This window comes from Herpailurus yagouaroundi, unplaced genomic scaffold (assembly GCF_014898765.1).
Source record: "Herpailurus yagouaroundi ecotype Mexico unplaced genomic scaffold, PumYag 163, whole genome shotgun sequence".
Taxonomy (NCBI): domain Eukaryota; kingdom Metazoa; phylum Chordata; class Mammalia; order Carnivora; family Felidae; genus Herpailurus; species Herpailurus yagouaroundi.
This window is the reverse complement of record NW_024412404.1, coordinates 60,553,253-60,578,519: the sequence shown is the minus strand read 5'-3', so window position 1 is coordinate 60,578,519 and position 25,267 is coordinate 60,553,253. Positions and strand designations below refer to the sequence as shown.

At 55.9% G+C, this 25,267-nt stretch overlaps 1 protein-coding gene and 2 long non-coding RNA genes across 9 annotated transcripts in view; 2 read left to right on the top strand and 1 right to left on the bottom strand.

Moving 5' to 3' along the window:
- The window catches only part of LHPP (phospholysine phosphohistidine inorganic pyrophosphate phosphatase), a 117,851-nt gene that overhangs the window by 52,976 nt on the left and 39,608 nt on the right, over positions 1-25,267 (bottom strand). For 2 of the 6 annotated variants that reach the window (XM_040486707.1, XM_040486708.1), the window contains exon 6: positions 19,455-19,546. The exons of 2 other annotated variants lie outside the window; for them this stretch is intronic. In XM_040486707.1, coding sequence (XP_040342641.1) covers positions 19,455-19,546 — 92 coding nt within the window. Of the gene's footprint in view, positions 1-10,051; positions 10,402-19,454; positions 19,547-22,619; positions 23,906-25,267 lie in introns of those variants that run through there. 2 more of the 6 variants (XM_040486706.1, XM_040486710.1) reach the window with 2 other exon arrangements.
- On the top strand, positions 668-9,387 carry LOC121037357 (uncharacterized). 2 transcript variants are annotated; one of them, XR_005793735.1, is made up of 3 exons: positions 668-1,330; positions 8,099-8,216; positions 9,198-9,387. It is a non-coding gene; the product is annotated as an uncharacterized LOC121037357 (long non-coding RNA). The 2 variants fall into 2 exon arrangements; XR_005793736.1 differs by lacking the exon at positions 668-1,330 and adding an exon at positions 7,710-7,822.
- Positions 17,444-18,449, top strand: LOC121037356 (uncharacterized). Its single transcript, XR_005793734.1, has 2 exons — positions 17,444-17,666; positions 18,142-18,449. It is a non-coding gene; the product is annotated as an uncharacterized LOC121037356 (long non-coding RNA).

Here is a 25,267-nt window from a genome sequence, read left to right as displayed (position 1 = left end):
TCCTGGCTCCCCTGCAGCCCCTGGCAATCACTAATCCACCTTCTATCTCCACAGCTTTGTCTATTTTGGACGTTTCTATAAATGGAACCGCGCAATATGTGGCTTTCTGCGTCTGGCTTCATGCACCTGTACCGTGTCCACAAGGACCAACGCGGTGCAGCCTGACAGGGCCTCATCCTCTTTTATGGCTGAATAACATTCCATCGTACGGGTACGCCACGTTTTGTCTCCCATTCATCAGCTGATGGGCATCTGGGCTGTTTCCGCTCTGATATCATGAATAACGCTGCTCTGAATATTCGTGTACACGTTTTTGGTGAAACATATGTTTCCGATTCTTTCAAACCTAATTGTGTATTCATTAAACCTAATGTATTTTTTTTTTTTCTTAAAATGCCCCTTTTGCCCAACTTGTCTCAACTTCAAGCCTCAACCTGGATTCACTCTGATATGGAGGCTGGTGGACCAGAAAGACAAAGACGGCCCGGTAAACGGCGATGCCGATCCTGAGCCCGACTGTGTTCTTAGGTAAATAACTACCCTGAGGGTTGGGGCCACTGCTGGTCAGGTGTCCTGTCAGCCGCAGCCAGAGGCGTCCTGATGGGAACAGAGGGTTATGACAGGGACCCAGGCCAGCAGCAGCAAGGAGTGTGTGTGGTGACTGACCTGAAATATTCAGGCAGGAGAACGAGAAGGCTCGGCAGCTGCAGGACACGACCGAGGAGGAATTTCGGATGGCTCCGGACTCCTCTGGGCAACTTCTCAGGCCCAAGTACGACCAAATAATTCAGCGTCTGATACTTGAGCTAAGAATACGAGCAAATACTTGGCAGGGGCCTCCCAGTGCCTGGCAGGGGCCTCGCACAGAACGCACCTCTGATAAATAAACGTGAGTGGCTGGGACCGCCATGGAAAGGCGGGACTGTGTGCAGCACCCAGCCCGGCTCCAGGCGCAGCGGGCACTAAGTGACCCTGTCCCTTAGCGGCCATCCGAGGTCAGGAGAGGCTGGCAGTCCCGTGGCGCATCCCTTCCAACCCACTCTGCTCCTGAGAGTTGCCCCTGCGGACGCTGCGCCCGCACGGAGTCCTACGCATCCTAGACCTTCCCACCAGCTTGGCGGGCAGAGGGAGGACAGCCAGCCAGAGACACCCCGATTCCAAGCACACCCCTGACACACGCCTCCGCAGTGCCCCACGTCCTGCCTCCTCGTCCATCAGAGCTGTGACGACCACTGTCCATCGCTGGGCTTCCTGAGCCCCCGACATCAGCAGAAGAGGCTGCATTTTCTCCCCGATGGAACTTCTCAAGATGACGACGTCAGCCTTCACGGTGAGACCCCAGTTCCACCTGAGGATTTGTATTAATGTTCAGGAACACGTTTTTAATACGTCTCCTGTGCTTTCCGATGTTCTCACGTTCTTGAAAACCAGTACAAGGCCTCCGGAGGAGCACAGCCGGGGGCGGATGTGGGGCTGCGAGATGGCCCCGAATACGTGAACCGGCATAACGGCTTGTTTGGAGGCAGCAGTGATCACCTGTGGAGCTTCAGGGCTGGGGACAGGGGGTGGGGGGGCAGGCGCGATTCTAACTACGGGACACGCATGATCATATACCTCTCGTCCGGATGAGGATGTGGAGACACGCCTGCTCGGTCGCCTGCCCCAAGGGAGCCATCTCCCATCCCCCAGAACTTCCTGGGGCACAGAAGCCCCTCTTCCTCCAAAGGGCTGGGGGCCAGGCAGGGGCTGAGGGCCTCTTCCTGTCCTGTGTGTCGGGGGGACTACGGAGGGGCCGCCCCTGGAGAAGCTCTGTCTTTGACTTGGCTCTAGGCACCGACATCCGTGGGGCGGGGGAAGACGGGATGAGGCCGGGGAGCCACAGTCCCCCGGGGAGCCGGCCCCAATGTGTGCCACATGGTGCACACGGATCGCACCTCCATGGGTGCCAGCAACCCAGGGGACCCAACTCCACGGGTGGGTCAAAATGTAGTCGGCCACCAAGTGCTGGTGTCTGTGCCGAGACGGCCACACCCTGACCAAAGGCTTGCTGGGCACCAGATGCGTTTACTTGTGAGGTCCTGTGAGGACGGCATCCTTCTCCCCACTTCAGAGATGACAACACTGAGGCCCGACCCAGGCAGCCACAGCGCTGAAGCTTGTGCTCACAGCTCTGACCGCATCCTTCCCCTCACCCCGCACAACCTCGAGGTGGTGAGATATAAAAACACAAGCCGGGTCTCCTGCAGGCAGGGGCTGACAGCCCAGAGGTGAAATCAGGGCCCGTGAAATCAAGACAGCCGTGTCGGCTTGAGCAGACCGGCCTGCCCGTGGTTAGCATCCTAAAGGGGTTCTGGGAGGTGGCTGGGCCCACCCAGCTCCCCAGACTCTGATGGTGGAATGAGGAGGGGGCTCCTCTTGCAAACAAAGATCAGTGGCCCCTGCAGGGTGTGAATCTGACTCGATTCAGGGTCCTTTCTTGGATGTGTCCCGGCCTCTGCCAAGGTCAGGGCCCGTCCAGGGCACACGGAGAACCCGGGGACAGCTCCTCACACAGCCCCTTACCCTCAATGTCCCCCTCACACCTTCTCTGCACACAACCCCCTGAAGCCCAGCCCTGGCCCCTGGGGGCAAGGGCTGTGCCCTGTCTCCAGCTCGGCCCTCGGGCCTGCCTTCGTGCGTGCTCACCCACGTTTGGGCACCCAAGGCCTTATGGTGGGGCACTGACCTCCATTCTCAAGCGCTCGCTGTGAGTCATCCCATCTAACTGGGAGGTGGGCAGAGCTGGAAGGGACCTCAAGAGACTCTCTATCCAACTCCCACCTCTTCTGGAGGCTCCGCAAGGGGCGGGTCCCGGCCAAGTCACAGCGGCCCCCTGTCCCGCACCACCCCCTGTCCTGCATCTGCCTTAACCCTTAAGTCTCATGGTGGAAGAAAACAGGGAGACGTTTCTGACCAGCAGGTCCTTCTGGTGCCTCTGGGAATCACAGCACGTCTTGTCTACGCAGCGGGCTTAGAGTCTCGGAGAGGGAGGCACGGGCCCAATGCCAGGACGTGTGATGCTGGGTGGGCCTCCTCCAAGGGCTGGGGGGGCAAAGCACCACTCCGGCCTCTGACTTGGTAGGTGGCGCCCTGGTTCCCGCCTCAACAGGGCCAGGGCCGGGGCTGTGGCTGCCTCTGTAGGAGCTGGGCCCACTGGGAAACAAAGACTCTTCTCCCTTCTTCTTGACTTGCCCTTCCCCAGCTCTTGTCGCTCTGGCAAACTCCCCGTCACCCTTCAGAACAGCGCTCAGGCTCCACCTTTCCAGGGAGACCCCATCCGCCCTCTGGGCTCACTCTGCATCTGTGGGCTCAGCCCCCATGCCATCCAGCCTGAGAGAGAGAAACTGCCTGTTCTTACACTGGCTCCCTGCCCCGTGGACCGAAGGTTTCTGCAAAGCCAGGTCGTACTGTTTCTCTGGCAGGAGCAACACTCAGGGAGGGTTTGCAGGGTGACTGAACAACCTCTGCTCGGAGAAGCATTGCTTCCCGCCACGGATGCCAGGATGACCCCTCACGGTTCCAGCCACCCACCCAGCAGACCCCCCCCGCCCCCTTAAAAGTCTGACCATGAGAGGGGCGCCGGGGTGGCTCAGCCGGTCAAGTGTCTGACTTCAGCTCAGGTCATGATCTCACACAGACAGCTTGAAGCCTGGAGCCCTGGATCCTGCTTCAGATGCTGTGTCTCCCTCCCTCTCTCTCTCTCTGCCTCTCCCTAGCTGGTGCATATGCACTTTCTCTGTCTCTCTCAAAATAAATAAATAAACAAACAAACATTAAAAAAAAAAAAAAAAAGTCTGACCGTGAGAAAGAACAATACATGTGGTATGATTCCCTTTACAGTAAGTTCCAGAACAGGCAATCTAATCTCTGCTTTGAGAGGTCACCAGGGTGGTGATTATCTCAGGGAACAAAGTGATTGGAAGAGACTCGGGGGCGGGGGGGGGGGTTGGGGGGACTGGTCATGTTCTGCTTACACAGGTGTGTTCGCTTAATAAAAATTTGTTAAGCTTTTTACCTAAGTTCTGTACACTATTCTGTATGTTACATGTCAATAACAAGCTTTAAAAATCTAAAAAGAATCCTGACCTCCGTAAACGGAACCCTGGCACAGAGGCTAACAGTAGCCAGGGGTGCGTGGAGGCCGCTCACCCCACCCCCATTAGTGCGGCCAATGCTGCAACTCACGGGTGCCAGTTTCCTGCCCTTTGCCCCTGCTGACCACACCGGTGAGGGCACAAGGCCACCCCGTGAGGAGGGTAAATCCAGGGCTGGCTGTGCCCCACCAGCCTGGGCAGGGGTGAGGCAGGGAGGAGAGGGACTCACAAACCCTCCCCCAGGATCTCCACGGCCACCTGCCAGTACACACTCATGGGACAGGTTTGTGGCCGGGGCCGCTGAAGCCCGCCTGTCACTCTCTGCCACGTGTCCTTCCCCCCGTGCCAGCAACTAGTCTGCTCCTGGTCTCCAGGGGCTCCGGGCCGGCAGCATGTGGGGGTGGGGGGGACACAATTCCTCCTACCCAGGGGTTGTAGAGAGGGGAGACAGGACAGGATGACAGGGCTTTCCCTGCACCCAGGGGACCAGGAGGAACATGCCTGACTCTGACCTTCTCTGTCGCTCAGGTCAGCCCGGGGTAGAGGGCAGGGGGGGCCTCCAGCCTGCCGTCCTGCTCTGGCTGGGCTGGCAGCTTCCCGAACAGGCTCCACCCCGGGGGAACTTGGCTGGGTCCCGGGGAGCTTGGCTGGGAGGCCAGGAGGCTGCAGTTCTGTGAGAGCACGACCACGTCCCAGGGACAGGAGCGCGCTCGGATGCGAGCGACTCTGAGTGCGATCTTAAATCCAAAGCCAGGCTTCACGATTTCATTTAGTACAACTTTTTTTTTTTTTAAGAAACAGGCAAAACAAAACACTAACTGTGATTCCCTGTGGGAGGTGGGATTGTGGATTTTCCTCCTTGTGCTTTTCTGTATTTTCCTAAAAAGGTATGGATTTCTTTCACGATCAGAAAAATCCCATTAGTTTTTTTAAAAAGAAAAAAAAAACCACATTGGAGGCCTTATCAAAAACGTTAGGGCGCGGGCCCCCCCCGAGGGGGGGGGGGGGGCGGCGGGGGGAAAATGGCTTTTCCGTGTGCCGCTGCGGGTGCTCCGGCCCAGACAGGCCCCGCTAAACCCACCACACGGCAGATGAGAAACGCAAGATACACCCCAGCACGCGCTCAATACCAACAACTGAGTTCGTGCTGGGAGCAGCTCTGGAACCCGAGATGTTCCATCTGGAGGGAAAGGCCCTGAGCCCAGAAAGACACCCTGTTCCCAGGCTCCTAAGTCTCGGCCTCCCTGGGGCATCTCTGCTTTGTCCCACTGGCACGATGGCTCCCAGATGGGGTGTGCAGCCCCAGGTGTGGGCGACACGGCCTCAGGCTGGCCTGTGCCGGCAGAGGGCGTCCAGGACAGATGGTACCTCCCTCCGGCCGCTCATGAACTCAGGTCACTGTGGGGCGTCTCAGTCCCTCTCTCCAGTCCCTGCATACAGAGGCCAGAGAAGTTCAAGCAAGGCCAGAGCGGGCCTGATGTGGGAGGGCAGCTCCAATCTGTGAGATTCCATGAGACTGGGAGCCCCCCGGGGAGCCCCTAGATGCCCCTCGACACCACGTGCCACGGGCAGCCCCAGCACTCAGACTGGAAACAGAATGCCAGTGCCCACGAGCTGCTGTGTGCTCTCGGTGGGGAACCCAACTTTTCTGTGCCTCGGTTTCCCCAACTGTAAATGGGGATATATTAATACTCTCCTCCTCAGGCTGTTGTGATCATTATCTGTAAACACGTAAGTCAGCAAGTAAGTGGAAGTCACCCTGAGTCAGAGCCCCACCGATGGCCCCATTCAGAGTCACAGTACCTCCAGGCTGGCCCCAGCGGCAGACCCGGGCCCCAACTGCCTCCGGTTGTCCAGTCGGGTCTAATAAGGCACCAAGAGAAGGTTGGGAGGGCAAATGCGTGACGATGGCCTTTGGTGACTCAGCCTCCGAGCCCACACGGGCTTCCACTTCCAGGAGTGTGGGCTGCAGGTGTATCTCAGGAGAGCCCCTCAAAGCCCCCTCGCTCCTTCCATCCATCGGGACGGGGACCAAGTGTGGACACAGGCTGCAGCCTGCTCTGCCACCACGACACTCTGGCTCCAACTCTTGGGAGAGAAAAGAGCCCAGTCCTGTGGCCAGAACCTAGGACTGGGCTCAAGGGGACAGGAGAGAGGACAAGTGTCTTCTATAAACTGCCAAGCACTCTGATCCACCGGTCTTGGGGCCTATACCCGTGCAGCCCCTTGGGGCTGGGGGCCGCATCAGGGCCTGCCGGAGACGATGCGTGTGCTCCCCACAGCCGAGGCCCCTGCAGGCCCCAGGCGCCGAGCTGCACGGGAGCACCAGGAACCATGGCGGTTTTCCAGGCAGCCAGAGTGGGCAGCTGGGTGCGAGACGTCGGCCCCCACCAGCCCAGGGTCCTCTGCAAAATCCCCAAACTGTGGAGAGCAGAACAGAGTAAACAGAGCAGGCTGCAAGGGGGGCCAAGAACACGAGGCGGGGTCACATCGACAGTGGGGGGCTGCCAGGTGGAAGGGGCCAGCCCTCTGAGGCACTGTGTCCTGTGTCGGCAACTTCCCCCAGAACATTCTGAGAGCAGATCCAGAGATGAATGAGAGCGGGGCTCTAGACCGTAGCGGAAGGTCTCTCCTTGTGCGGCTCCCCTGCTCCCAGCCCAGCCCAGCCCAGCCTCGGGAGAGACCAGAAAACTGCCAGCACACGGTGGGGACCCGGGGCCACGGGGACCAGGAGGAACAGGGTAGGGCCATGTGCTCAGGCTGCAGGCCCCTGCTTGGGTGGGAGACCCCCCAGCCTCGGGAGGCCGGACAGCACAGGTGCACCCAGAGCATCTCCCCGGAAAAGGGCTCACACATCCACACCAGTACAGCAATGCCACAGAGTCGGTCAGGCCCGAGTGCCTGGAAGTCAAGTCCCTCCCTTCACAGTTATCCTGGGGCCCGAGTTTCCTCCAATAAAAATAACACTACCAGTATTCACTGGGCACTCACTCCATGCCAGGAAACGTGCTGAATGCTTTCCGCAGAATACGCTGTTCTGTTCTCCCCAACCTGAGCATCGATCCTCTTAGTATTCCCATTTTAAACATATGGAAATTGAGGCCTGAAGTGACCGGAGCAGGATGGGAAGACGGACAAGTGGCTTTGACTGGAGATGCTTTGCTCCAGCGTCCCCAACCCGCACCCTGGGGATGGGGGGGGCGGGGGGGCATTCTGGTTTCAAGATGGTCGCTGAGCCACAGGGAACAGTTGGGGGCGCTCTGCTTCACCTCACGGGCACCCCACAATTCCTCAGAGCACGTGGCTCTCCCAGAAAGAGGTCACGCAGAACCGGTCTACACTAGAAGTCTGTCTGCCCAAGCGGCAGCAACAGTATTCTCCGATCCCACAAGGCCGAGCTAAAAATAACTCCATCCCGACAATATTTTGAGAAATAAAGTGCCTTGAAATGTCATGGGAGGTAGCACAAACTTCTCAGGAAGTGCTTCCTTCCTCCGCCACGCCTCTGTTGCAGGAATTGAGAGGCAATCAGGGCACGCGCTGGTGAGCACACCCAGGCTCTAGGATGCAGTCAGCTTTCCAACAGCTGCAGGAGCCGGGCAAGTCAGAAGCCACTCGGAGGCTTACTTTTCTGTGAGATGGGGTGGGTGGAAAGGACCCGGAGAGTTCCCGAGGGTTCTCCTAGATGTGTGAGTCTCCGTGGAGCATCTGTCCTCATACCTTCACCCTCACGGGTGTCTTCCAGATCTGCACTGCCAGCCCTTCGTGGGCGACCACGCGGTCCGGGGCAGACGTGCGTGGCCCTCTGTCTCAGGGGAGGGAGGCCTGTCCACCGTGTTCCCCTCGGCCAGGGGGGCTGAGGGGGGCTCGGAGCGGCAGTCTGCTCTCCTGAAGCTGCCGGGCGTGTGCGGACCAGGGCCTCACAGCATCAGGCCTCTCTTTTCCTCACATCAAACATCCCGCAGGGAGAAGAGAGGGCAACCAGGAGACGGCACTCTGGGAAGCAGAAGGGCAGTGGCAGGGCCGTGAGACCCACTGAGGCGAGACCTGCAGACCGCGGGGAAAGCGACAGCAAATGGCAGGGTGCTCAGCAGACCCCGCAGGGTGGGCCCAGCCCTCAGCGCCGGGGTGGGAGGCTTGGGGGGGGGGGGGAGGTCACCTGGGAAGGGGGAACTGTAATGGCCCAGAAGGGGGCTTAGTCACAGCAGAGGACAAGGACTCTGCCAGGTCCTAAGAGGGTGTTTTCATCACCTGGGCCACACCCCCAATCTGAGCCCAACCCACACCCCATGTCTCTGCTCTGTGGCGGCTCACGCTTGGGGGTAGAAACCCACGCACGCTTGTAACAGGGCAAAATAAGCCCAGAGGCTTCTGTTTATGATGCAGTCTACATTACTCACCCCTGGCTGAGATCTCCCCGTCCCACCCCCGAGGCAGGAGGCACAGAAAGCAGGAAATGGGGAGCCTGGCTCTTAGGACCAACCCTCACGCTGGCCACCCGGCCCTCTGGCCTCAGTACCCATCTGTGAAATGGGGGGGGAGTGTGATGGATGAGATAAGGCGCAGGCATTATCCACAATGAGCGCAGCCTGTAAACAGCACCTCGAGGCAGCCGTGCTGGGGCGCAAGGAAGAGTGGGGCTCACGCCAGGTGCTTCCGGCCTGGAGCGGGGCAGCCAGGCAGAAGGTGCCCTGGGAGGCCTAGCCTCCCCACCTCGCCTCTGCACGGCCTGCTCTGGGCGGGCATGCCCGCCGCCCACTCTCTGCAGCCCCGATTCACGCCTCCAGCCCGAGTCCCCACTTCCGGCAACAAGGGGGAGCCCTGCCACATGGACAGAGAGCGCGAACACCCCCAACACGCTCCTAGGCCCCCAGGAGATCCCCAAGCTCCGTGTTCCCAGCACCTCTCTCAGCAGCAAGGAGGAGGCAGAGACGGCAGGTGGGGAAACTGAGTCTGGGCAAGCTCGCCTGGGATTCCAAGCAGAGGCTCTGGAGTCAGACACACCTGGTTCGACTCCCAGGCTATTACTATTTCTGATGCTCGGGTTTCTCATTTAAAACCCAGAAAACTGTGTTTACCCTGCAAGCTGGTTGCACAAAGGAGGAAAAGCCCCACTGCTTACACTTGGTAAGTGCTGGATTATTCTAAAAAGATGGTACTGGGGTGCCTGGGTGGCTCAGCTGGTTAAGCATCCGACTCTTGATTTTGGCTCAGGTTATGATCTCACAGTTTGTGAGTTCGAGCCCTGCGTCAGACTCTGAGCTAACATCGAGGAGCCTGCTTAGGTCTCTCTCTCTCTCAAAATAAATAAATAAACTTTATAAAGATGGCTATTAGTTTCATTACCTGAGCGATCAGGAGGCCTGAGCCATCACCTGGCGGTCCGCAGCAGAGGCAGAAGGCACAGTCCAGGCGCCCAGCCCCTCACAGCTCAGTCCATCCATCCCCCAGGAGCTAACGGACTACTGACAGCTTCCAACCTGACCCGTCAAGAGCCACTGTCCAAGCTGATCCTTGCCGAATCCGACCCCACTCTCCCGGCTCGGAGCGACAACACAAGATCTGTTTTTCAATACATCAGATTCCCAGTGGTCTTCTGCCAAATGGGGGCCTGTCCTGCTTCCTGCCTGCCTTCAGAGAGTCCCTTCCACAGTGACACTGAAGCTCTCTGCTCCCCTCCCCTCCCCCAGCCCTGCCTGCTCTCAGCTCCCCCAGGCCTCAGCTTACAGAACCCACCCCCCCCACTGACCCGGGAGACTTGGACTTTGGCTGCAGGACACTGCAGGACAGCTGGTCTCCCTGGAGCTCCAGGGTCCCTCGGCCTGCCCACACATTCTGTCCACCACACACGGGTCGGGGAGCAGGGCTAGAGTGTTCTCAGGCCTGCAGAGAGGAGCTGGGACACTAGGAGGCGCTACTGAGCTTCCGTCCCGGGGTGGCAGGGAGGCAGGACAGGAATTTATTTCAAACTATTTCCTATGGGGACACTGGTGCTTCCCCTCTACTAGTAGGTTCCAAACAGGTTAACCTCTTCCCCTCCTGGCTGACTCTGGCCAGAACAGGACGGGGGATGACTTCCACACGCCACCTGGATCCTGCCAGCCCCTAGATACAGTCTCCACAAGACCCGTGAGGCCTCCAGGGGGACGCTGGGGAGGGAGTCCAAGGAAGGTCAGGTCCATTCGGCTGTGAGGTGGGGCTGCACACAGGGGTGGGGTGGGCCCCTTCAGCCCCCGGCTCAGTTCCTAGCCTGTCTCTGCCTCTGCACCTGTAAAAGGGAGGGTGGGGTGTGGACGGGATCTGAAGACAGTGCTCCTTGAAGCTTTCGAATGCTCAGAAGAAGCAGAACCCGTTGCCTCTGCCCAGTGGAATTCACAAGGAACCCCGATACAGACAAGACAGCTGGTCTGGCTGAACCAGGGGTAGGGCCTGGAAGCCCCACAGGAATCCCCCTAATTCTCCTGAGGGGCCAGAGCTGGGGCTTGGAGCCCCGACCTGAGGACCCTGAGCCACATTCTCTGCCCTGTGGCTCGGAGCTCCCTTGGCAGCTGTGAGTGGTTCCTCCTGGCACCAGCCCCCACCCAGCAGGACCTCACGGCACATGTCCCTGGTGGCCGACTTGACTGGACTGGAGCACCTGGGTGGCTCAGCCAGTTAAGCGTCCAGCTCTTGATTTAGGCTCGAGTCATGATCTCATGGTTCGTGAGATCGAGCCCCGAGTCAGGCTCTGTGCTCACAGCATGGAGCCTGCCTGGGATTCTCCCTCTCCCTCCCTCTCTGCTCCTCCCCTGCTGGCTCTCTCTCTCTCTCTCTCTCTCTCTCTCTCTCAAAATGAATTAATAAACACTAAAAAAATAAAAATAAAAATCCACCGGACTAACTTAAAACCATACAGAAACAAATGGAGAGACAGTAATCACAGGGAACCCTGCACGTGGTGGACTATGGGTTCAAAGGCCAGCTCTCAACAGCTCTGTGACCCCAGGCAAGTTACTCAACCTCTCGGAAATAAGAATAGTTAGCCATCCCCTGGGGGGTGTTATGCTAAGTGAAATAAGACAGTCAGAGAAAGACAGATATCATACTTTCACTGACATGTGGAATTTGAGAAACTTAACAGAAGACTACGGGGAGGGAAAGGGAAAAAGATAGTTGCAAACAGAGAGGGAGGGAGGCAAACCATAAGAGACTCTTAAATACAGAGAACAAACAGGGTTGATGGGAGGGGTGCGGGGCAAGGGAGGGGAAAGTGGGTGGGCATCGAGGAGGGCACTTGGGATGAGCACTGGGTGTTGTATGGAAGCAAAGAATTGTGGGAATCTACTCTGGAAGCCAAGAGCACACTGTATACAAGGTATGTCAGCTAACTTGACAATAAATTATATGACACAAGCAAAGAAAAGAACAGTTAACCATCCCACACAGCTGCTTTGAGAGTAAATGAACCAATTTCTGGTGCAGGGGGTCCCTTTTCTGCTGCGGCCAGTTTGTGTTTTCCCAACCACCTTAGGAAGAAGACACCTTACTTCACCACCCACAGTGAGGAAGCTAAAGCACAGAGAGGTTAGGTGACCAGCCCCTGGCGTAACAGCTGAGCTGGGATTCACAGCCCGGCAGGTCCCGGAACCTGTGTGCTTAACCACGAGGCTCCAAAGACCAGGGCACATGAGAAAATACTCAGATTCTGGCAAAGTCTTAATTTGGAACTATTTTCAAGGCCTAACTACTGCTTTATTTATTTATTTAACGTTTATTTATTTTCGACAGAGAGAGAGAACATGAAAGGCAGAGGGGCAGAGAGAGAAGGAGACACGGAATCCGAGCAGGCTCCATCCAGGCTCTGAGCCGTCAGCACAGAGCCTGACGCGGGGCTCGAACTCACAGAGTGTGATTTCGGGACCTGAGCCGAAGTCAGACGCTTAACCGACTGACCCAACCCAGGCGCCCCGCCTAACTGCTACTTTATGCAGCCTGATCAATGAGCTCTTCCCAGCCCTGTGTAAGCCAGAGCCAGAAGCCAGGAGAGACCTCCACTCAGGCACCAGGGAGTGAGGGGACCAGGCTCATGGCAGGCCCACCTGCACCTCATGGCATCGTAAAACCCAGACGGAGCACAGAGAGCAGCCCGCGCGGGGTCACAACGCCAGACATTCCATCCCTTGCCCACGGGGCCACGAAGCCCAGGCCCTTCCCCAGGCCCCCAGGCCCCCCTGCCCCTGGGCCAGGGCCGGTCGGGCTGAAAGGCGCCCACCTAGGCCTCCTGCCCTCGCCGCTGCAGCTTCTGATGAGCCACTGCTGTCCCCTCCCTGCCATCAGCTCTCTTTACAACCCCACATACAGGACATGCAAAAAAAAAAAAAAAAAAAACAAAAACAAAAAAAGGAGAAAAGGCTCTAGTGCTACAAAGACCCAGGCAGATCCTGCACCTGCCTCCACCTGCCTCCGGGGGGCGGGGGGGAGGGCGATGATACAAGTCCCCCCCGCAGTGGCCACCCAGCTGGCTCCACGAGGGGTGTCTGCTCCTGAGACACGGGCAGCCGTACCGCGGGCCTTTCTCCTGCAACCCACTCACCTCTCAGTCACGCGTTGGGGCCTTTAAGGGTTTCTTGCAGCGGCAGAAGGGCTCTGCTCTGGCCAGCCCGCCATCTCCAGGCTCCCATCCCGGGTCCCCTTGCGTCCTCAGCCCCCACCCACAAACTCCGTCATTCAGAGCCTGCAGTGCGGCCAGCCCTGTGCCCGCTCGGGGCGGGACATGACGCAGGGCAAACACGGTCCCTGCCGACCGGGTGATCCCCTGGGCGGCCACCCTCACCCTACATCCCTCACCCCCTGCGTTCTGCATCTCACAGAGTCCTCTTTGAGCACCCCTCCTCCCAGCCCCTCTGGACAAACACTCTGTGCCCGGCACCGGGCTGGGAACTCCTCCTCCTCGACGCTGCTGAACACACAGCAGGTGCTTGCAAAGCTGAGCTGCCTCTCAGATGTGCTCCCGGTGGCAGCAGCAGGCAGCCGACGTGGGCCGCGTCTCCTAGCACGGGGGTGAGGGCGGCGGAGAGCGGGTGCCCCAGTAAGCTGGGGTAGAGCCTACTGCACTCGTGCTTTTTAAAGAAAAGCCAGCTTTTCCAATCGAGCGTCTCTCCCCCGAGGGAGGCTTGTGGTGTGCCGGGCCATGCTGGCGGGCTGCCACAAGGCTACAAGCAGGAAGAGAAACAAGCATGGCTGTACCCGGACTCTTCCCGCCCCGCCGTCCATGAGCACTGCCATCCCCCCACACATGGGGAGGCCAAGAGCTGGTCTGCGAGAATGTCTTGGAAATCGGAGGACGTGGTCTCTAGGGGCGAATTTTCAAAGCGGTGCCGCAACTGTGATTCCACCCAGAGGTGGGGGCCTGGCTGGGCCTGTCCTCAGGAAGGCCCCAGAGTTCTGGAGGGTCGGGCCCGGCTGTGCTGTGCACACCTGTCATATCACTGACCTATCCCCCCCACAGTTGGGTATTTATTGGGCTCCTCCTTTGTACCAAAGGGAGTACTTCCCCCTAAACCCTCATTTTACAGATGAGAAAACTGAGGCTCGGCGTTTCTTCCAGCTGGTAAGTGGCAGAGCCAGGACATGAGCCTGGGGCTCCCCTCTGTCTATGCTCACCCTTCCAAGCAGCAGCCCAGGTGAGTGCCCGGAAGCCAAGGACAAATGGTCCCTTCTCCCACACGAACACGTACACGACAGGGCTAGGCTTTCATCCAGGTATAGGGACAACTGTGACAGACGAATGCCCTGGAATGGCCTTACTGGCTGGGGTGACCTTAGATGAGTGGGCTTCTTCCCCAGAAAACAGCAGACTTTCTCCGCCTACCCTGAGGCTCGGAAGGGGGCCCCAAACGTGAAAATGGCTGGGAAGCCGAAAGGCCCCTGCCAATGGAAGACGGTTGCTGCTCAGTTTCACAAATGCACAGCGTCCAACACGTGCAAGGCATCGTGGGGAAAACAAAACTGGCAAAGACTCATCCCTTCACGTGCAAAGCAGGGCGGGAGACAGCAGGGAGGCGGACAAGGCAGCGGAAGTCTGGGGTCTTCCCCCCTTCCTTGTAGGAGTGTAGCCCGTGGCGCCTGGGCGTGGGAAGGGCACCAGGGACCCAGGGGAGGGGGCCCTGGGGCAGCGGGCAGGGGAGGAGCAGGTACTCAGCAGCCGGGCAAGGTCAGGTTGGCTACATGCAGGGGGACTGAGCAAATACGTAAATGGAGAGAGAATAATGTAAAGCAGGCTTCTCCCTGTAGAAGGAAGGCACACATGTGCAAAAGCGTAAGGCTGGGATGAACCCTGTGGTGTCGGACCAGAATCAGAGGTACTGGTGCGAGTGTGCTGTTTTTGGGAGTACAGATACACAGGTGCTGATGGGTGGACGTGTGAGTTGCAAGTGCCTGTGTCCTACTTCTGTCCGCTCAGAGGGTCTCAGAACAGCGACCTGCCCCTCCACCCAGGCATGGGAAGAACGCCTCGTGCCCTAGGGTTCCATTCTAAATATCACTCTCCACTAAAAGGAACTAGGGCTCCTTGAGAAATGGCCGGCTCCAGGGCTGACGCAAAGACAGAATATTATGAACCTGAAGCATCTTTTGGTGCCAGAAAAGTCAGGAAGGGCTCAGAGAACGGTGGGGATGTGTCCAAAGGACTCAGCTGCCGCTAGCCATGTCGGGGACCACGTGAGCATCAGAATAAATGACAGTAGGAACAGATGATAACCCACTGAACTGAACAGAATTCTGCAAGTCCACACGGGTATAAATAAACGGGGAGGAGAAAACATTCTTCTTTACGGGAGAATGCCGACATCAAGCGTAAGAACGAAAAATGCAATTGCTTAGCAACCGTCACAGAAATAGTTAATTCAAGGAGCAGTAATAGACCTTAGAGACAACGGATAGAAGCAGGGTGAGGACTGGGATTGTACATCCTCCAAGTATCACCCCGCAAATCGTCATACCTCACAAAGGGGGAGAAAAGCCCATACCTTTGCATAGATTTACGGCGGTCCCCATCTTAATCGGTCAACATCGACACCACCGATACTGGTGGAGACCTCCCGACAAGATGCGCCCAGAAGCACACAGCACCACTTCTGTGATATTCTGGCCCAAAGGGCACAACGCAGGTCGTATCGCGGGGAAACATCAGATGAAGTGGGCGCCCCGTGATCCTCAAAGGTGTCAACGTCCTGAGAGCTAAGGCAAGGGCCAGCGAAGCAGTCTAGAAACAGGACCACACAGCTGCCTGCCCCCGGACCAGACGCTCCTCTCTACAAAGAACATCACGGATGTACCGGTGAAACCTCCCAGGTCCAGCCCTGGGAGACCAGTACGTGGAATTGTTTCTATTCTGGAAATCTCAGAAAAGGTTTGCAAACAAGGAGGCCGCGGGAAGCCCCGGCAGTGGCAGATGATTCTCCTGGAGGTGAGGGGTGTCTGGGGCACAACAGACGGGGCCCTGGGGTGAGGTCTAGCCCGGGCTCCAGCTTGCCATGGGGTGACCCCTGCCCTGGAGACAGTCCCTCTGTGACTCTCAGCTCATCCTCATATGAAGCCAGGGGTCCCCTAAGGGCCCTTCCGTGTGGGAGGACCTGGGAGTTCCTTCACTAGGGAAGGCCTTGAAGGCAGGATTCAGGCAGGCAACTGAGGAAGGATGGTAGGACAGGTGGTGGGGCACAGCACGAACGAAGGCTTAGGGGTGGGATGGGGCAGAAGGGGCTGGAGCGGCTCGAGGACCCCCAGGCCTGCTGCCCCAGTCGCAGCACAGACACTGGCTGCTGCAAGAGGAAACCGGGGCATGCAGGCAGGTGTGGCCGGCATGTGGGCTGGGTGCGAGTGCATGTGGGTGTGCCAGCACGCCCATCCATGTGTGCTGCTCACGGGGGCCTGGGTGTGAGTGTGGGGGGGCGGGGAGGGCTGGGTGCGTATTTGTGTGTTACGGGACCTGGGTATGCACATGTGAGGGTGCGGGACCCAGCCGTGAGTGTGTTGCGGGTGTGAGTGTGGGGGACACGGCGCGTCACGTGTGAGTGGGTGTGCACGCAGCCCCTCCCGCTACCGGCAGCACGGCGCCCTCTAGCGGCCGCCGCAGGAAGCAGTGTGCGAGGAAGGGAAAGTGAAAGCGGGCCCTAGCGGACCGGGAAGGAGGCGGTGAGGCCCAGGGCAGACGCGATGGGCAGGGTGTGAGAACAGGAGGAGAGAGCAGAGGAGAAAACCGGAGGAGAACACAGAGGAGGCCAGGCTGCACTTCTCCCGGGGTTCTCCTCAGGGACTAATGTGTCTTCAAGGCTGACATTGACCTTCTTGGGTGACCCGGGGCACTGGCCTCCCACGACACCATGGGGCTGGCTTGGCCCTTCAGCTAGGGGAGCCTCCAGACCTTCCGATGCCCCTCCTCCAGTCAGGGCCGGCTCAGGCCCCTCTGCCAGGGACACACCCTAACCCCCACCCCATTCCGGGGTCTACAGTCCAAAAGGCCAGAGAAAATGGCCCGGGCACCCTCTCTGTGCCGGGGAGGCTGGGATCCCATCCTTGGGTGGCCATTCTTCCACAGGTCAAAATATGCGTACCAACACCCCTGCCCTGTCTGGGCCTCAGTTTCCACTTCTACAAATGGGAAGCGGGGCCACTAAATCTCTGTGCCTGTCAGTAGGGAGATAGGACAAGCCTCTCGGGGCTGTCCCAGGCACCACAGGTTCCTAGGAAGCTAGCTCCAGGGGCTGGGAGACTAACTTCTGGGCCGCCCCCAGGCCTCAGGGCCTCACTCTGTGGCCACCTCCCGGCCTCACCTGGGACCCCGTTCCAGTGCCCGCAGGGCCTAGCCAAGCTGTCCACGGTTTGAAAACCTTTCCCTCTTGCCCTGGACATGAAGCAGGCTTGGTCAGGGACCAAGAAGGATAATGACGGTCAGATACCAGAAAGGGTTACTATTTCCAGTGCTGTCCCCCGACCACCAGCCAATCAAAGAGCAGGTACACCAAGCAGGTGTGGAGGGAGCCAAACCCAGGCAAAGCCAGAGGGCAGGGCCCAGATGGGCGTGTCTGCCCCTGCCTGTCCCACCCTCGCAGCCACCGATGCCACCACACGTGCCCACCCCTGCCTCTCCTGTGCCTTCTCTCCCGAGGCCCCTCTGGGTCCCCCCCCAGTCTCTGGGTGGACAGAGTACCGGGTGTCGACGCTGCCCCTGAGGGCTCTAGGCGCACAAACTGGGGAGAACACGGGCCTCCCGATGCAAGACAGCCAAGTGGTGAAGAGGCTGGAGGCAAGTGGGGCCCTGCCCACTGCGGGGGGAGCACAAACCCGCACAACCGATTTGGAAGCCTGGCATTGTCTGGTAAAGCTGACCCTGCGTATTCCCCACGACGCGGCAATTCCAGCTTTAGCGGATCGACAGTACAAGGACTCATGCCCATGTGCCCACGACACATGGATCAGACGTTCCTGGAAGTACTTCAAAGAAAGCTTAAACCAGGACCCACCCACGTGCGCCCTCCGGGGGAGGGGAAGAGAGAGGTGTGTTCATACCAGGGAGGATGAACCAGCTATGGCCAGGTGAAACAGGCAGTAACACCAGTTAGATGAAGGTCAGCCCAGGAAAACCCAACTGCATTCTTGGGGGAAGCCGACCACATGGGAGAACCACAGAGAACACCGCGAAGCAGTCCCCAGGCAGGGTGCCATGGAGGCCTCTGGCTTTCCAGCCCCACGGGGGCCGCAGAGCACAAGGTTTTCTCTGGCTCTTCACTGGGGTCTGTGTGTCACGAGTGCCATCTGCAGGGAACAGGGGGAGGTGCAGGGACCTCCGTGCCCAACAGAAATGCGCTGAGCCCTGATGTGAGCCGGGGAGGCAAGCAAGAACTTTCTAGCAGCTACACTGGCAAAAATTAAAACAGGCAGGTGAAATTAACATAAAATATTAGCACTGGAGCGTGTAATCGGTACAAAAAATTACTCACGAGCTTTTTCACATTCTTTCTCTACCGTTCAGTCTTGGAAATCTGTCTTGTGCGTCCAGCACATCTCGATTTCGACCAGCCACAGTTCAAGTACTCGGCAGCCACCGGCAACACATGACCACCGTCCTCAACAGCGTGGCTCTGGAGAGCGGCCAGGGCCGAGAGGCCTCCCACCTGCCCTCCCGCACACAGAGCCCAGCCTCCTGTTCTGCCCTGTGGCCTCCTTCTCAGATGGCTCATTTGCCGCCTTACCTGTGACAGTGGTCTTCTCACTCTGCCCTGTGTGCTGACAAAAGCTGATTTACGTCCTTACAACAAACAAATAAAAAGATACAAAATTTTGGGATGCCTTCCTTTGAGGGCCTGGGGAAGAAAGAGGGCCTAGATCTCAGGTGTGCCAAGGGGCTTTAAGAGAGTCTCTAGGGCCCCGGGAGGGTCCAGGAGGTGGCTGGCGGGGCAAGCGTTCCTCACTCCCCTTGGGCCCCAAACCCACAGGTCTCTTGGCTCTCGCACACGGGAGAGGGGCCTCACAGTGAACAGGTCCTTCTAATCCATTTCCTGGACCCTGTGAAAACAGATCGCTCGGGACAGATGCAACCCCCCACCCCAATCCAAGTACCCCTGGGTAACCGTGTTTTAACCAAGTCTCTACAGCATCCACAAAACTGTACTTTCTCTTCATGGCCACCATGAAAACCATCTGGAACAAGTCAAGACAATGCTCTCATGTCTAAGACACCCTCAACGGCCCCACAAGTCAAACCTGGACACCACAGGGCACCTCCACGTGCCCACAAGCACCTGACCCCTGAGAGGTGCCCATCGGCAACCTGACCAAGACTAGGCTGACTTGTGACCCAGGAAAGAAACACGGCTTCTCTGGACACAGCGGTTCTGTTCCAAGGTGTCCCTGACCAAGGATCATGCCATCTCTAGCTTCTCTGTTTCCCACGAACTGAGAAGACAGAGCAAGAGGAGACGGAGGGTGATCAGGGAGGGCCGAGGGCCCACAATCTGTAAACCGCCGCCCCCCCCCCCCCCACTACTTTGCCCAAATTGGGCCTGCCCCTCTGTGGCCTGGGGCAGCTGGAGCCTTTGTTCTCTTGTCTCCACACTAAACCCTATTCAAATCCCAGCTGTGAAACTTGGCCCCCGTATCTTTTGATACTTTACCTGACCTAGGAAAAGGTCAGCTAGGCCCCTCCTTAGAGGGCAGTTGTATAAAGGTCAGCAGATAACCACATCCTGTTCTTTTTGGAAAGAAAACGAAACGAAAACTGGGACCCCCCAGGAATCCATGGAGGCAGGCAGGCAGATGAACTTGACCATGTGCAGGGACACTCACCTGAACTTGCCCGTCCGCACCTGCAGGGCTCTCATCCCGCACCGCTGGGCACCACCGACGTCACCCACGATATCGTCTCCAATCATGATGGCCTGCCAGGCAGGGAAATGAGCTCAGAAGTGATGTCAGGGGAGTTTATTCCTGTGTTCCTTCAGCTGTTTTGACATAATCAACTGCTTGATATCATGTTCAAAACTACTACCATACAAATTAGGCAAGACAATATTGTCACTGTATTGATTAAAAGTCAACCCACCTTGAATATATCTCCTGCTGCCCACTCTCCCACCCCCCAAGAGCCGAGTGGCTCTGAACAGCGCATACGTGGGCAATCTGAAATCAGTCCTCAGGTGTCAAGGTGATAACGGTGTCACAAGGCCACATGGGGAGGCTGACACAGATTTGCCTCTACTTGAACATGGGCTGAACTTCACCTGCAGCTAAAAACTCCGTAACCAGGTGCCAACCACTAGCCCTGTGAAAATTAACTAAATTTCTGGCAAATCTTTGTAGCTCACAGTTTAGGACTTTTTGCTTTCAATAATGAGGGTACTACCTATAAAACCAAAATAACATGCAAACAAAAATACACACACACACACACACACACACACACACACACACACACACACAAAGGAAACGCTTGCAGCCGGGTGATCATTTCAAAAAGCAGCCTCTGGGATATACTCTCCCACCCGACACAACATGAAAACCAGACAAATTACGTAAAACTACAGTTTTCAAGTCACTGGACATCAAGCAATGAAGGGCAATGATTTCTGGGACACAGGAAACATAGGAGGTGAGCCCCACGAGTATATTCAGTTTCCAGACTGCGGGTGCAGGGAGGGAGAACCACACGGAGCCTGGCAGACTCCCCGAATGGAGGGACAGAGCTAAGGGCTGGGAGACCAAGGCAGCTGAAGTTCCCAGGATGCAGTATCAGAGAGGAGGGGACTACCCAGAGTAGAAGGGCACAGATCCACAGAGGGTCCCACTGAATGAGGCAGCATTCTGCAGACTGCTGATCAGCACACGTGAGTGAGGAAACCACCCGAGGCCAGGGAAAGAATCACACTGCAAAATGAAAGAAAACAGTGCCCGGACCTCACACAGCGTTGGGAATAGTGCCTGTTCCCACCAGCCAGACTGGAAAATCTCATCATTCACAGGGCACTGGGTAGTGTTCTCAGGAGCATCTTGCCTTCGTAGTGGGGAGTAATTAGCCTTAGACCAAACCCTGCTCTGGCACTGCCTCCCAAGTCTCTAAAGCAAGACCTGGAAGGATCAAACTGTTTCCAAGTCATTTAAGTGCATCCCAGAACAAAGTGCATACGAAAATATCCAGAACCCTCCCCCGTCGAAAAGTAGAATTTGCAACGTCTGGCAACTAATTTAAAAAAGCGATCAGACATGCAACGAAGGCAAACATCACACATAATGAACAGAAAACTCAATCCGTCTAAACTGACCCAGAACTCACACAGATTTGGGAATTAGCAGACAAAGACATTAAATTAGTTACTGCAACTATCTTACATATGTTCCAAATGTCAAGTAGGGACATGGAAGATAACAGAAAAGATCCAAATGGAACCTCTAGAGATGGAAACTACATCAGATTGTTTTTCCGACAGAGAACTGCTTTTATTTTTAATTACTAATAACAGTGCAATTTACTGACATTTACAACTAATCGCAAGTGTGCGGTACTAAATAATGCTTACATTTTATTTATACTGGTAGCACCTGAAATACATTATGTCTGGAATGGAAAATCTGCCGAATGAAATTAATAACGGATTACACAACACAGAAGAAAAGATTAACGAACTTGAAGATATAGCAATAGAAACCATCCAAAATGAAACCAAGAGAAAAAAAGTAACTTAACAAAAATGAACAGAACATCATCAAGCTAGGACATGACTTCAAAGGGCCTGATACAGATGTAACTGGAAGATGAGAGGAGGTGACAGAAATAAAATGTGACTTCCTAGTGGCTAAAAATTTTCTAAACACAATAAAACTGATAAATCCACAGATCCAAGACCCCAATCATCACCAAACACAAGAAACATGAGGAAAATTACATTAAGGCACAACATAATCAAACTACGCAAAGTCAGGGACAAAGCAAAAATCTTAAAAGCTGCTGAAGCAAGAAAAAAGTACTGTTACACAGTAAGAAACAAAGATAAGACATGAGATTTTCCACTGGAAACAATGCAGGTGAGAAGATGGTGGGGCGCCATCTTTAAAGTACCGAGAGAGGGAAATGCCAACCTAGCATTCTATACCCAGCAAAAGTATCCTTCAAAAACAAAGGCAAAATAAAGGCATTTTCAGATATCTTAAGCTTAAAGGCATCATCACCAACATATCCACACAAAAGAAATGTAATAGGAAGTCTCTTAGGCAAAAGGAAAATGGTACTAAGTGGAAATATGGATCTGCACAAAAGGACAGAGAAAGAGTGATCCATGGCATATGTTGATCCCTTCTTCTACCAGCCAACTCCTAACAGGCTTTCAAGACCACCACCTTTGAACCCAGCTGGGATCTGAGACCCCCCCAAAACCCTCTGGTTACCCCCTGGCACGTCCCCTACTGCATTGTACTGGTTCACGCATCGTTCTTTTCTAGAAACGTGTGAGCTCCTGCAGGCAGGGCTATGGGCTGATGCTGGCACTTAGCTGATACCCAAAAACTTGAGTGGATCAGTGTCCTAATTTAAGGCATGGCTGCCGACGTCAGGAGACACTTAGGAGGTACAGCCAATAGGTCTCCTCACTGGTCACCAAAGTAGAGTCTACTTCAGTGCTGCCTCAACTTTAGTCATTAGTGGGTCTCCTTTTGCGATATCCACATGTATTACTAACATTATTGTTTACGTTGATTCATACTTTCTTACATATGTACTTTTTTTTTTAACGTTTATTTATTTTTGAGACAGAGAGAGACAGAGCATGAACAGGGGAGGGGCAGAGAGAGAGGGAGACACAGAATCTGAAACAGGCTCCAGGCTCTGAGCTGTCAGCACAGAGCCCGACACAGGGCTCGAACTCATGGACCGTGAGATCATGACCTGAGCCAAAGTCGGACGCTTAACCGACCAAGCCACCCAGGCGCCCCACATATGTACTTTTAAAGAAAAAAAGAACAGCTTCCCTCACTTAACTACCACAAAACTCTGATTAAAAGCTTCAAAATATTCTCAGGACAAGATTCTGCTAGTGGAAGAAAAATCGGATGTCTTAGACATCAAACATTCTCCAGATCTATTCTCAAGTCCAGTTGGGATTTTACGTGGTTGGAGGCCAGATGGGTCTGAGAAACCGGACTCCACGTGACAAGACGGTGTCCTGATTCCGACAGGGTGGAAGCTTCAAAACCGACAGTCACTCCACAAGTCTCCCCTCTGGAATTCAGATGCCAGGTGTGGGTGGCTAATCAGTGAATAGATACACCAGCCAAAATCAAGGACAATCCAAACGATGACTGTGAGGCATTCACACTGGGGGAATGAATTTGGACTCTGCCTGTAAGGACAGGAGTCCGCAAGGAACATGTCTCCCATCTCAGAGTGGGGGATATGGGGCAGTGGAAGCAGAGGCAGGCCTTGTGTGACCAGCAGAATGGACAGACTGAGCTCAGGTTTCAGATGGGGCCAGAGCAACCAGGCTCAAACTCCAGCTCTGTTATCTGCTAGTTCTGTGGTCTTGGGCAAGGCTCTGCTTCAATCTGTAAAAGGGGTCTAAGCGGTGTGGCGTTTAAATGAAACCATATCAATTAAGCCTCGAGGACAGTGCCTGCACATAAGTTATCTGCATATGTTTAAAAGGAAAAACATACTAGGAAATGTTTTGTTGGGGAAATTCCTGATCTAGCCCTGTTGGAGATAGTCCAGTCTCTATGATGGCACTCTTGCCTCCAGTGACCCAGCACTTTTGTATTAAGCCCCTGTGGGGGGCAGGCAGTGGGGATACAGGGGATCAAAGAGACACAGTCCCTGCCTTCATGAAGCTCCTGGTTGAATACAGAAGACAGACGTTCATCAGACAATTTCATAACTACATAGCCAAGACCTGTGATAAGGTGCAGGAGGCTGTGAGGGGTAGTGGTCGGGGAAGGCTTCCTGGAGGACGTGAGGTTTTGAGCTTCAACCTGAAGGGCAAGAGGGGCCGGCCAGGTTAGGAGGTAGGGGCATTCCCAGCAGGGGACCCCATATGTGTGCTAACAACCCATCTGCCGCCCTTCCCCAGGGCAGGGCCATACAATGCATTCCACAAAGCACAGGCTAATAAGCCCGAAGCGACTGTCCTTGGAAACATCTGAACAGGCATTCAAATAACTGGAGAAATCATGAAGAGTTTGTGGAAAAGGACAAAGACTGAGCTGGTGCCACTCTGGGGGTCAGAGAGGTAGTTCCAGGTAAACACGAGGCTCTTCTAACAACCAACACAGGCTGCCTCGGAGGTACCACTCAATCATATTCAAGCAGAGGCTGAAGGGGCCTTCATCAGGGAGGCCCCAGGTAGAAGCTCGGACGTGGACAATGACCACCAGCACTGAGACCTCTGCCAACGGCTAGTGGCCACAGCCGCCTGATCTCACAGTCCATGAGTTTGAGCCCCACATTGGGCTCTGTGCTGTCAGCTCAGAGCCTGGAACCTGCTTCGGATTCTGTGTCTCCCTCTCTCTCTGCCCCTCCCCCACTCATGTTCTGTCTCTATCAAAAAGTGAATAAACATTAAAAAAAATTTTTTTTTAATTCCATCGATTTAAAGAAAAATTGAGTAATAGTGCCAGTGGCAAATACCCAGGTACGGTAAAAATTGGAAATTTCTTCTAGGATGACTGTTGGCTTGGGAGAGCACTGCCAAATACAAATGGGTTTTTTTTTTCTTAGTGTTTACTTATTTTTGAGAGGGGGGAGAAGCAGAGAGAGAGAGGGAGACACAGGATCCAAAGCAGGCTCCGGGCTCTGTGCTGTCACAGAGAGCCCGACGCGGGGCTCGAACCCATGAACCACGAGATCATGACCTGAGTGGAAGCTGAACACAACTGACTGAGCCACCCAGGCCCCCAAATCCAAATAGAAGAAACAGCCAGGGGGCTACGTGTGCCTCCTGACAAGGGAAGAGCAGCAGGGCTCACACATGGGTGGTCCTGCAAGCCAGGGTCAACCGGGCCACCACACGACTCATCCAGGAGGAGGGCGCCAGACCAGCCATGAGCCCCAGGATGAGATTCTGCTTTCTGCCCTCTCGAGGCCTCTGAACGTTCCTAACCTTCCAACCTAGGGCCCTGTCCATTGCTACCGGAGGCTCCGGGGGCCATCTTGCTAGAAGTAACTTGGAAATGAAACAGGTCTTCCAACGAATCCGTGTCAAGCCTGATGCCTTCCATGCTTCTGGGGAAAAGAAGATTTTGTGCACACGTTCCCCCAAGGCAGTAGAAAGTCTTCGCCCTCGGAACACAGCCTCCCGGGGCTTCCTGGGCAAGGCCATTTGCTGCTGTGACCCACAAAGGCGGAAGCAGAGATCTGGGCCCTTGGAGGAAGAACTCTGGAGAAGCGGCCGCTGTACTCGGTCACGACGAGCCGATGCCCGATCCGGGCGGCGCCCCGAAGCCGCGTGTGAGGCTGGGGGAGCGCAGGGGTGCCGGGGACGCTGTGGGGCGTGCAGCTGCCCGGAGCAGTGATGCCTGTCCGGGCCAGCTTGTGGGCTCTGCAAACCAAAATGCGCTGGGGCCTCCGGGGATTTCACAGATTTACTATCGGTGAAGGGCAATGATCACGCGACGAGGGG